Raw genomic sequence first — 12,995 nt, forward strand, 5'->3', positions numbered from 1 at the left:
AACGTTTGCTTGTTTTCTTTTTCGGGGGTTGGGGCTTTGATGTGAGAAAGGTGAAGCAAAATGTGGTAAACAGGAATGAAAAGCCAGAATGAATAAAGGAAGCCTTCATTGTTCTGAGTGAGTTTCCCAGCCTGGGAGATTCAGAGAGACCTGGCACATGATATTGCTGAACCATGGGCAGTGAATGCAGAGAATAGAAAAGGCAGGAAAATCCATTTCGATGTTTAAAAAAAGCAAGAGGCTAGATTTCACAAATTAGTGATTAGTGGGCTGATCCTGGATCACAGGAAATATTCAAAAACAGGTTATTAATAGGATAATTTGTGAGCCTCCAGAAGGGGAAATGATGATCTTAAGGAGTCACTGAGGATTCTTTTAATCAAATCTTTCCAGACTAACAACTTTTTTTTTTGACCTGGTTACTTGATTTTTAATCAGAGAAATGCAATAGACTTAGAATTTATGAACCTTAGTGAGGCATTCAACAGTGATTCTCATGAGAATGCTATAAAAGAAAAGGGGAAATGAGATTTTGGCTGCATAGAAAAATTAAGATGATTAGTAATTGGTTAACCGAGTTTACCTAACAACTAATAGACTAACCCCTCTAGAGAAAGAAAGCTTTTTATTTGGTCCTGTTCTGTTTAACTTTTTTTTTTTTTTTTTTTGAGACAGAGTTTCACTTTTGTTGCCCAGGCTGGAGTGCAATGGCATGATCTCAGCTCACTGCAACCTCTACCTCCTGGGTTCAAGCGATTCTCCTGCCTCAGCCTCCTGAGTAGTGGGGATTACAGGTGCCCACCACCACTCCTGACTAATTTTTCTATTTTTAGTAGAGACGGGTTTTTCCATGTTGGCCAGGCTTGTCTCAAACTTCTGACCTCAGGTGATCCACCTGCCTTGGCCTCCCAAAGTGCTGAGATTACAGATATGAGCTACCATGCCTGGCCCTGTTTAAATTTTTATTGAGGACATAGATTAAAATTCGTGTTCATCAAAACTGAGAATAATATGTACTCGGGGTGACAGTGGGTATGGTAAGTATCAGAATCAAGCTGACAGGCTAGAAGAATGGATTTAATGTAAGAAGATCATATATAACAGGATAAACAAAAGGTTCTGTCCTTGTAAATGAAAATCTAGCTACAGAAGGGGTTTTAGTTGACATAACATTTAAGAAGCTTCAATATGAGGGGAATGCCAAGATGGGAAAGAGAATTGGGGATGTTTACAAAGGGGAAGCCAGGATTTAGGAGCTGCTGGTGTGGGAGGACATATGTCATGTATAATCTGTCTGACTCCAAGGCATAGAAAGAATGTACACAAGCGAGAGCTACACGAAGACAGATTTGAGATGAACTTTCCACGTATCTGTTCTGTCAAAGAAGGCATAAGCTGTTTCTGAAGGTAGTGAGTTTCCCGTCACTGTATGATAGGATAGATGACCCTTTGCCTTACAGAAAGGATTCAAAAATGTTAGAGTTCAAATCGCTGAGCTTTCAAATTTATTTCAACCCCAAGAATCTATGACATACATGTAATTCAGTAAGTGGAAATAGATTTTGATCTTTAACAAATTGATATATTGCTCTGTGGTTTGCTCTCATATATAAACCAGGAATAAATATGTACTTATTCCCTGCTTAACCCACACAAAAGGTTTACAAATCATCCCTTCCATAGACCTCTTGATAATCCTGAGAAGAGCTGACACAATTATAAAAATTATTACTGCCATAAGTGCCCTTGAATTAGGAACAAGTTAATATGCATTTTTAATATCTTTTTGTATTATTTCTCCACATTAATGACCAAACTTGTGTCGACAGCAGCCTAACAGAATGCTGGGTTGATTTTCAATTTTCCTCTGAGCAGTGATTTGGCAAAGGCTAAATCATTGATTGGGGAAATAAAGAGTTTTAATCATTGTTATTATCCCGATATTATTACAACTTCAATTATTTGCTCTGTGGCTTAAAAGGTAATGTTTTTACATTTCCAGTTTGGCAGGTTTTTTCCCCTTTTTATTGTTAACGGCTGATGTTATTCTCTTTTGATTAGATAAAATGATATTGTACATTTCTACTTTAAAAAATGTATTGAGGGGTTTTGTGGCTTAATAAACAGAACACAATTACGACATCACAAGCAATTGATATAGTGATTATGTGGTGTTTATTAGGCCGCCAATACTGTGTTAGAACACAATCACGGTATCAGTTGATGGATGTCTTCCAAGTGACGTTCTTTATAGATATATACTGTATATTATATAGTTTAACCTTTGCTTACTTCACAGCATGTGGACATGCACAGAGGAACAGCCAATCCAGAGGTCTCAGGGCCAAATCACACTTAATGGCTAAAGCATTTGTTTCTGAGTACATATGAATAGGGATAATGAGATATCAAAGGAATTGTGTAGAACAAAGGATGCCTTGATTTTTTGAAAAAGGGGCTTGATTGGTAACATCTAAGTTTAGGGAAAGCCTAAAGCCCTGTAAAGGCAAAGCTTGCTTTGTATGATCTGTTCTGATGATTGCTCAGGCTTCGGTTATGTTTTGGCTGGGGGCTGCCTGTATTCTGTATTTGAGCATCAGCTGGAAGGAGCCACCGGTGACTTGTGTCATGTCTATCTTTCCCCTAGTCTTCTCTTGCCTCCTTTTTCTTTCTCATCTTATTTGTGTCAGGACTGGGGAAGCTTTTCACTATCTCATTTTCATAAATGAGATCCATCAAGAATAATTTAAAGGTTATTTGAGTGGGCGCTGGGTGATTGTTAGTCTCTTTTCTATGACTCTGTGACATAATGGAAGTTTGGAAATGAGTAGGTTAGTCTCTGACCCATTCCAAACAACCTCTTTGCCACAAATGTTGAGATGGCAAAGTCTTAATGGCTGTAATCTTAAATAAGTTAGATGATTCAATATCTTAGTTCTTTCAGCTCTGAACATTTCAAATTCCATGACTGAAAGGAGAAAATGGGCTGAGAAGGGACCTGTATCTTTTCCATAATATCTCTCCAGTTGGTTCCCAAAACTCCCATGGGTGACAAACACAGCTTTGTAAATACCTCTCAGGGGACACGGGAATGGGGTCTCACGATTTCACAGTGATGATGTACCTCTGAAGGGCCTCTGTTTCTCCAACACCATTCAGCCAGAGGATGTGCCCTGATGTCCAGGGAATATTGCCCTGTGCGGTACTGGGGAGGCATTCTTAGTTGCTTAAATTCCCTTTGCCACTAATAGTAATTTCATCTTTGACTCCAATGGTAGATGTGTGTGAAAATAATCCAGCCACCAGTCAGCATATTTTTTTCTTTTTCAGCACCAATATAGTCATGTTCTTTTAAAAAAAAAAAAAAAGGGAACTTTTTTGAAGCATCCTTGACCTAGTAGTCTGTGACAAATTAAAATGTTTATAGTCTGAAAACTAGCTGTGAATACAATATGAAATTTTCATCCTCATTAAAACACTTCATCACAATGTGTCTTGTACTGGAACAAATCGAATAGGGTCTGGCTCCCTCATTGGGGTGTCATCTCCCAGAGTAGAAGGACCTTGTCTTATTACCCTTATGCCCTCCTAGGGTCCGGCATAAGTCCTATAAATATCCCCTACATATTTTGGAGTTACATTTAAACAAAAGTGAATTTCACTTGTTTATTAGTTACATCTTAGCCCACATTTAGATTATATAATGAACATGCATTTTGGTTGGTTTGCTGATTTCCCTTATTCTATCTATTTTAAAAAAGAATGGAGACATAGGAAGTAAAACAGCCAACCGTCCGTGTGTAAACAAAGCTGGGCGAACACTCTGTACTGCCATCTAGTGGGAGAAAAGGCTCTGCGGCCATCCAGTGTATTGCCGTTTGGAGGGAGTAACGAATTTAGAACAATGTCAGATCGGATCGTAGTTGAGGGGACAGGAGCAGGACATGGTGGGGCAGGGTGGAGGATATGTGTTTTCCCCTGATTAGCCACGTGCTGCCTAGAGTGGTTGCCTCTTTGCCCTTGGCATAAGAGCAGAGGAAGCCTTCTTTGTGTTTTTGTGAACAAGCACCTCACGATAATGAGCGGTGTTCTTGGCTGTGGTTCTATTTGTGGGCTAGTAATTTAGGCTGTGGGATATTCCCTTCAGAACAATGCAGCTTTTAGAGGAGAAAAGTCACAATGTTATTAGCATAAGTGCTACACACACACACACACACACACACACACACACACACTGCATTGTTTCACCTTCTTTCTAATTCTTGGTCCTGTCGTCCTTAGCAGCCCTGCTACAGCTGTACTGCATTGAGGCTCAAAACTCAGTGTCCTTAAATACAAAGCTGCATTTGGCCCTGCAGGCGGGGAGCCGGGGACTCCCTGGATCAGCCTCTGATGATGACTAGGGGCTTTTCATCCAAGTTGACTTTATTTATTCATAAGCAGGGCTGACAGTCAAAGTTCTGAGGCCCCTGAACCGGCCAGATCCCTCCTCCCTTTCGTTTACTTTTATTTGATTTTTTTTCTCCTCTCATCTCTGCCTTGTCAGTTCTCTGAGCAGAGCCTGTGAGCTCCTTGTGGCCTCTTTTTCTTCCCCTAAACACACAGCAACACACACACAAGCAGATATGCACAATGGAAGGCTCTGGCTTAGATCCCAGTTGGAAAATGGTTCTTGAGGAAATCAGAGAAAACCCACTTAAGTCACACACAGAGACAATCCCAGGGGGCTGGCCTGAAAGGTAGGCTGAGCCGACATTGGGCCATTAGGTGTGAGTTGAAGGATGAGGCAAGTCTCCCAACCACGCAACCTATCATAGCTCCCCAGCTGGCTCCTGAAACTCCCATATAAATACAGAAAGATCATAATTTCCAAACAAGAAATTAGGACTCATATCTGATAGGTTATCAGAAAAACAGGACGGAGCTGTTTGGCCAAATCTGGAATGAATGGTCATTCAGAGATTTCATCTCTTATTCCAGCTGAGATCAAAGACAGAGGCTGCTAGCTTGGAACACTACTCAGAAGAATTCAGGGGCCACATCTGGATTTAGTAGGGGAAGAATGCTGGAATATATTAGGAAGGCCTGAGATAGTCATGCATGAACTAGCGAAAGCATTGCAATATTGGCTTCACATGCAAATGGCTTCTTAGAGGGCTAACAGTGAAATGTCATTAGCTGTTAACTTCCTGGCACAAATTAAATTATTACATTAGCCGCCCATCACAAGGCTCTAAGTGAATGGGTCACAGAATAGGTTAAGTTGTTTCTATGGCTTATTCTTCCCTCTTAGAATTGAGTTAAAATTCACATAACAAAAAAATCACCATTTAAACCATTTAAAATTATATAATTCAGTGGCTTTTAATACATTCAGAAGACTGTGCAACCATCACCATTATCTAATTCCAGAATCATTTCAGCACTCTGGAAAGAAATCCATTAAACAGTTACTCCCAATTCTCCCCTCCCCTCAGCCCTTGGTAACTGCTGATTTGCTCTCTGTCTATGGATTTGCCTATTCTGGACATTGCCTATAAATTGAATCATAAAATATGTGGCTTTTGGTGTGGTGGCTCAGGCCTGTAATCCCAGCACTTTGGGAGGCTGAGGCAGGTGGATCATGAGATCAGGAGATCGAGACCGTCCTGGCCAACATGGTGAAACCCCATCTCTACTAAAAATACAAAAATTAGCTGGGTGTGGTGGCGCATGCCTGTAATCCCAGCTGCTTGGGAGGTTGAGATACGAGAATCGCTTGAACCCGGGAGGCGGAAGTTGCAGCGAGCCGAGATCGTGCCAGTGCATTCAAGCCTGGCAACAGAGAGTGACTCCATCTCAAAAAAAAAAAAAAAAAAGAAAGTGGGAAAGAGTGTGGCAGCAGCACACCTTAGGTCCGCTGTGGAATCCTAAGGGAAAAGGATCTCTAAACTCGGTGAGGAGAGGGAGAGAAGATGGGGCCACAATAGGATAGTAATGACCTTGAGCTTAACTGATAGAAGAAGAATGGGTTTGTGCAGCATTTATACAATGGCTGCTAACATTTCTTTTTTTTTTAATAAGGAAGAGAAAAATCTATGGTGGAGATGAAAAGATGGGTTACAGGAAGGCCAAAGTAAAGTGAAAATTGGTCTGGTTTTGGCCATGTCTTCCCAGCATATTGTTAATAGATGCTGTTTAGCAGAAAGAAGAAAAGCTTGTTTAGCTGCATGTAATGCAAGATGACAAAATTGGTAGAGGAAATTTTAGCACAACAAATTGAAAAAAGAGATTCACTTATTACAAGAATACTGCTGTGCATTTCCATAGTGATGGACTTCTAAAGCATATTCTTGTCTATAAGCTCATTAGGATAAATGAATCAGACAGAGCAGGTACTATTTTCTGTCATTTGAGAAATAAGAAAATCGAGGCACCCAGCATAGCTCCTGGTGATTAGTAGGTATTCAATCAGTATTTGCTAAATAAATGAAGCAGAGTCACACTGTCAAAGAATTTCAGCACTTGGAGGCCTTCAAGATCATCCAGAGGCCCTTCTCCCACCTCATTTTTGGAGGAGGAATATCAGAGCAGACTGGGGAAATTTGGGGCTTAAATCGAAGGTCAATTGGTCAGGGAGTGAAGGACCCAAGTCAGTAGTGTGTCCTTTGTCTCAGTACAGAGTGTGGGCATGTCAATTACATGTCTTCGTGATGACATGTGCCCTTTCCTGTCTCTACCACTGAGCCATATGCTTCTGGGGGTGGAGCTTGCATCTGATTCATCTTTGAATACCCAGGATGTCGTAGCACAGTAGATGAAACTTATTGGATGGATTAACAGTAATGGAAGCTCTGTGTTCTTACTGGGTCTCTGCTCCTTCTTCTCATTTTGCCATAGATTTTAGTGGCAGATACAAAACTCAACCAGAGTTTCCAGGCCCCAGGGAACTTTTCCCTCTACCCCAGTGTCTACATTCATTAAGGTAGGTGACACAAGATGTGCTCACAGAGTGCAGACTGCAAAAGTTGTACCCGGCAGGTTACTTTGGACTTGTTAGGCCCCTTGAGATAATCTCTACTGTACTGTTATTATGGAAGTATCTGGAAGGTGAGAGAAAGAGGACGTTTTCCTTAATTCAAAGCCTATTGTTAGTCTAGCTACCTTAAGTAGAATCCCAAGTGTATCTTGCATACCAGAAAGTTCCTTCCTGGCTGGGCATGGTGTCTCACGTCTATCATCCCAGCACTGTGGGAGGCTGAGATGGGTGGATCACTTGAGGTCACGAGTTCGAGACCAGCCTGGCCAACATGGTGAAACCCTGTCTTTACAAAAAATACAAAGATTGCTCAAGTGTGGTGGCATGCACCTGTAATCCTAGCTACTTAGGAGGCTGAGGCAGGAGAATTGCTTGAACCCAGAAGGTGGAGGTTGCAGTGAGTCGAGATTGCGCTCCTGCACTCCAGCCTGGGTAATGGAGTGAGACTCCATTTCAAAAAAGAAAAGAAAAGAAAAATAAAGTTCCTTCCTTTGGTATTTTGTCCAGGTCCTAGATGGAGGTAGGCTTGCCTTGGAGAAATTATGCTCTTCAGAATGGAACTCGACAATGATGGAGCTAGTAAGAGGTGACAGGATCTTCAAGGGGTTCTGAAACAATTCCTTGTCTACCCTGGTTTGCTCGTCTGGGGGACTTCTGTTTGTTCCTGAGCACATATTTGAGGCAAAATGGAGGAGGTCTTATAGTGGTGTTTTCCATGCCTCAGTACTAGTTATGGTCAGCCTGTGAATGGCATATGGTGGGTACCAAAGCTCATGCATGAAGGGTCTGTCTGCAGGGAAGAAAGAGAGGCACAGGGGACTGCACATTTGACCATGGTTTGAGCTTTGGTATCTGACCTCTGTCTTCTGTTTCCGCCCCGTGTTGAGTAGCCACCATGGGCTTCTTCTACATAAGCCTCCACTTTGTGTCTCCTGCACCAACTCCAAGACCCGCATGTTGGATCTTGCCAACACCTCTCCAGCCTGGGACACCTTGACTTCTTCTGGTTTGTTCCCTTCCCACTCAATGCCAATAAATTCACAGAGTGCAGACTGCAAAAGCGCCACATTGGAAAGCTCAGTTGTATTCAATGTTCTATGATGGCCCTGTTACCAGCAACCTGATTCCTCCTGACTTCAAAGCAGTTTCCACATGTATTAGTCAGAGTTCTTCAGATAAATAGAACTAATAGGATGTATAGATAGATAGATGGAGAGAGATTTATTATAAGAAATTGGCTCATGTGACCATAAAGACTGACAATCCTAAGAGCTGCAGTTGGCAAGCTGGAGACTCAGGAGGGCCAATGCATAGTTCTAGTCCAAAGGCTGGCAGGCTTGAGACCCAAGAAGAGCTGATGTTTCAGTTTGAGTCTGAAGGCAGGAAAAAAGCCAATGTCCCTGCTCAAATGCAGACAGTCAGGCAGGAGGCATTCCCTGATATTTGGGAGCAGGTCAGCTTTTTATTCTATTCAGGCCTTCAGCCGACTGGCTGAGACCCACACACATTAGAGTGGGAAATCTGCTTAACTCAGACTACTGATCTCAACATTAATCTCATCCAAAGACATCGTCACAGAAACAGTCAGAGTAATGTCTGACCAGATAGCTGGGCATCCCATGGCCCAATCAAGTTGACACATAAAATTAACCATCACACCACACAACCTAAGCACAAAGCCACATGGATGGAATATCCAGGGACCAGTGATTCTTCTTTACTCTATGTCTCTCATCTTGCAGAGACCAACACAGCATTTGTTAGTGCTCAGAATTCACTCAGGCAGCCTGAGGTACCATGTAAAGGACCTAGTGGCACAGGGAGTGTGAGAAGCAGCCTCAGCATCCCCATGAGAAGGCCGGTCCAAGTCCTCCCTCCTTGTCATGGCAGGGAGGTTGGGGTGAGCCTCTCCTTTCTCATCTTTGCTGAAGGTGAGCCACTCAGTCTTCCGAGGTGGCATCTTCTGCACCAACAGGCTCAGCTAGATGTGTATAGAGGGACATGGCTGTGCTGGCTTGAATGAAGAAGGATGATAGTTGAGATGATAGTATAGGAGGGACCCAGTGCCGAATATGACAGCACCAGCAAAGTGCTGAAGTTCCCAGGGCAGCATGCTCATGGGAGTGGGTGGGAGGCTCTCAGGTGGGAAGAGGATGCTGTATTATTTAGGTTGGCTTCTGTAATGACTGAGGTTTGGTTATTCTTTACAGTGGGAGATAGAAGAGGAACCTGGCTTTCAAAGTGGTCTCTCTCTATTGTGAAACAGGATATATATGGGAGCTTCTAAGAGAGGCTACTTGGCTAGCCTGGGGGCTGGCAAAGGGCTGTCAGAGAAGGATATAGGTGAGTTAAGCCCTGACAGAAGGCTGGGCTGGCAAGCGCCATCCTGTCAGATCTTCAGGCCAGAGGTCGCAGCTGGGAACTCTTTCTCAAATTGTCGCTGAGTATCGATCTCATCAGAGAGAATGTGGGATGACAATGGGATGGAACCTTATAAGTAAACCTTGTTTAGTTACTGTTTTACCATAAGCCACTCCGTTTTATGACAGTGTTTTGTCACACTTTAGACAGACCACAGCTTCTCCTTTTCCTCAAACAGAGCTATGAGATGGGAATGAATTTCTCGTCTCTCTCTCTCTCTTATCCTCCCCTTCACAGCCCCTTCCCATGGCCTTCACACTCACCTGCACCAGGTCTGGCGTGAGGCGCTTGGCCTGTAGCCATTTCTGGAACCTCTCTGTTTTCCGCAGGACATGCTCAATGCTGCAGGATTTTGGGGCTGATGCAGATGCACAGATTCTCCTGTCTGAGATCTCGTTTTGATATTTGCTGACCAGCCTAAGGATCTCCACAGGGCGCCAGATTTTGGAATCATCTGAGTAATTTGCAGGATAAGAAAGCAAGAAGTCGGGAGGCAGTCCAAGGTGGGAAGCCAGCCAGTTGTCAGACCTGTCGGAAGAATAGCCCTTTGAGGATTGGCCTGTGAGCGGGAGGTTTGCAGAGCCCAGGGACAGGGAGACAGGGACAATAGCCCAACTGATCCATTTCTCCTACTTAGACTGAGGTGTTCGAAATTCTTTTTGTGAGAGGACTATTTTTGTTTCTTCAAACTTAGGGCAATGTGTATGTCATGTCAGAAAAGGCGAGGGAGCTATGAGTCACACACAGACACGATCCTCTTCATGCAACTGGCACAGAAAGACTAGCCATGGCTCTCTGAACTTTTACTCCCTGTAAAAGGGGTAGAAACTCAGGCTTACAGAGCTTAAGTATCTTGGCCAAGGTCAGACAATACCTTGCCAATCAGAGGTGTGGACCCTGGACTGTCTGTCAGCAAACCCCAGTATCTTTCCCTTTCCCCACACTGGTTCCCCAAACTGCTTACCCTCTGACCAATGGCTGGGTTCTGGAACCACAGAGTTCTTGAAGAAGATCTTGGGCTTACACTAAGGAGATCACTGTACCTCCATACCTACCCCAAGCAGCCCCATTAATTTTGTTTTTAGTCTAAAAATTTAAATCGTCAGCACAGAAAAAGTCTCAGGCAAGAGTGACTACTAAATTATCACCAAATTGGAAGCTATCTGGGCTCCAGGAGGTGTGTGATTCTACACGATGGCCTGGTCAGTCCTTAATCCTCCTTAGGGGAGAGGCATTTGCCTTTTTTTTTTTTTTTTTTTTGAGATGGAGTCTCACTCTGTCACCCTGGCTGGAGTGCTATGGCTCAATCTTGGCTCACTGCAACCTCCATCTCCTGGATTCAAGTGATTTTCCTGCCTCAGCCTCCTGAGTAGCTGGGATTACAGGCATGCACTACCACACCTGGCTAATTTTTGTATTTTTAGTAGAGAGGGGGTTTCACCATGTTGTCCAGGCTGGTCTCGAACTGCTGACCTCAGGTGATCTGCCTTCCTCGGCCTCCCAAAGTGCTGGGATTACAGGAATGAGCCACCATGCCTGGCCAGCATTGACCTATTATCATCTGCCAATTTCCTAGGACCCACAGTTATGTTTTCTCCACAGTCATTTCTCCAGCTGTGTGCTGATATTTCCATTAGGGAAGAATGTTAAATCTCTCTTTGATTTATGTATGAAAAATTACTCAGAAAAAGTTTACCTTCATTATTATTAAAAATTGAAGGTCATATTGCAAATGAAAATCAAGCAGCATATGACATGTTATATATTGAATTTAAATGAGAATATTTAAATTCTTATTATTGGGCCACCCCATGATAATGAGTTTTGGATAATGAGTTTTGGCAGAATTAACTTTTCGACTAGACCCAAACTCTAAATTTAGTTGTTTTTTTCTCTTACCCAACACAACTTTACCCTAAGAGACTGCAAGCTTTTCCCACTGTTCTGATGGCAAAGAAAGTCACACACAAAAATTACAAGGGCAAAGAGATCAAGGGACTCATCCAGGACGCTGGAGAGCCCAGCCCTCTGAATCCCTGAGTTATGCACTAGAGCTCCAGCCTCTCCCATCTGGGAAGGTGCTCACATCAATGGAAACTGCCAGTGAGTAACTTCTGCAACGCAGGATGATGCAAATTGCAGCGGAAGTAGGCACAAAGGATTCTGTACAAGAACACTGCCATCAATGTATTCGAAAAGATGAAACAGTGTAAACTTGGAATGAGTCCATTTTACTAGAAGTTTCAGGGCAACTATGGGAAATGATCCTCCCCTCTAGGTGGATAAGGGCCCAAGACCCAGAGACGGGCCTGTCTGCCTGTACCCTGCAGCTGCTCTTGCTCATGGAGTTTCAAACCCACCCCCACTCCTGACCCCCCTAACCACCAAAGGGACGGGAGCAGGAAAGTTATCACTAAGTGGCTCTTTTAGATAATGATAATAAGTAACAAATATTTGTGAAACACTTAAGTGTGCCAGTCACTTTACTTATATGTACTGATTCATTTAATCCTTTCAATAAACCTATGAAGTTGATACTATTATTAACATACAGATGAGGAGACTGAGGCACAGAGTGATCATGTCATTTGCCCAAGGTCACATGACCAAGAATTGGAGGAAGTGGCATTCAAGGCTCCAGAGCTGGCAGTGGGGACACCACTGCACCTCCATACCCAACAACAAGGAACCCCATTAATTTTTTTTTCCCAAGACTGAGTCTCACTCTGTCGCTCAGGCTGGAGGGCAGTGGCACAATTTTGGTTCACTGCAACCTCCACCTCCTGGGTTCAAGTAATTCTTCTGCCTCAGCTGGGATTACAGGCAAGCGCCACCATGCCTGGCTAATTTTTGTAGTTTTAGTAGAGACAGGGTTTCACCATGTTGGCCAGGCTGGTCTTAAACTCCTGACCTCAAGTGGTCTTCCCTCCTCAGCCTCCCAAAGTGCTCAGATTACAAGCATGAGCCACTGTGCCTGGCCCCAGTAATTTTAATTTTGTTTCTTTTATCACTCTGTGCTTGCTTATTCCTCTATCACCCATTTTATGAATTAGCTCATAGAAACAGATTGCTGACGTTATTGGGAGGTGTAGGTGGCAGGATCCTTGAAGATTATTTTGTCCCTGCTCCATTCTGCATCTTGTTTTGAGGATGAGAAAATTAAATGCAGAATAGACGTGACTTTTCTGAAGGCTCACAGGCAATTAGTGGTAGAGGAGGGCAAGACTCAAAGCTCCTGTTCTCCCAGCTGGTGGGGGTGGTGTGGGAAGAGATTTCTTGCCCTTTGAGACAAGTTCATTGCCCTTTTTTTTTCTGTCTCCACCTCCTAAGGAGGCTCTTCTGAGACGACAGCACTGCCTTGGCAGATGACTCATAATGAGTGCCTGGGCAGGTTCTGTGATGGCTTGAGGCATTACATAAGGACTAATTGAGACAAATAAACAGGATTACAGGCTGTACTTCTCCCCTCATTCAAAATGGTAATACATTTATTGCATTGCAGGGGAAAAATGTATATTCTTACAGCACCGACTGCCTACTTTATTGAATAGAAGAA

At 43.2% G+C, this 12,995-nt stretch overlaps 1 protein-coding gene across 1 annotated transcript in view; it reads right to left on the bottom strand.

Moving 5' to 3' along the window:
* Positions 1 to 12,995, bottom strand: part of DIPK2B (divergent protein kinase domain 2B) — a 58,772-nt gene that overhangs the window by 40,562 nt on the left and 5,215 nt on the right. The window contains exon 2 of the mRNA XM_002762810.6: positions 9,703 to 9,967. Within this exon, the coding sequence (XP_002762856.1) occupies positions 9,703 to 9,967 (265 nt within the window). The remainder of the gene's footprint in view (positions 1 to 9,702; positions 9,968 to 12,995) is intronic.

This window comes from Callithrix jacchus, chromosome X (genome assembly GCF_049354715.1).
Source record: "Callithrix jacchus isolate 240 chromosome X, calJac240_pri, whole genome shotgun sequence".
Classification (NCBI taxonomy): Eukaryota; Metazoa; Chordata; class Mammalia; order Primates; family Cebidae; genus Callithrix; species Callithrix jacchus.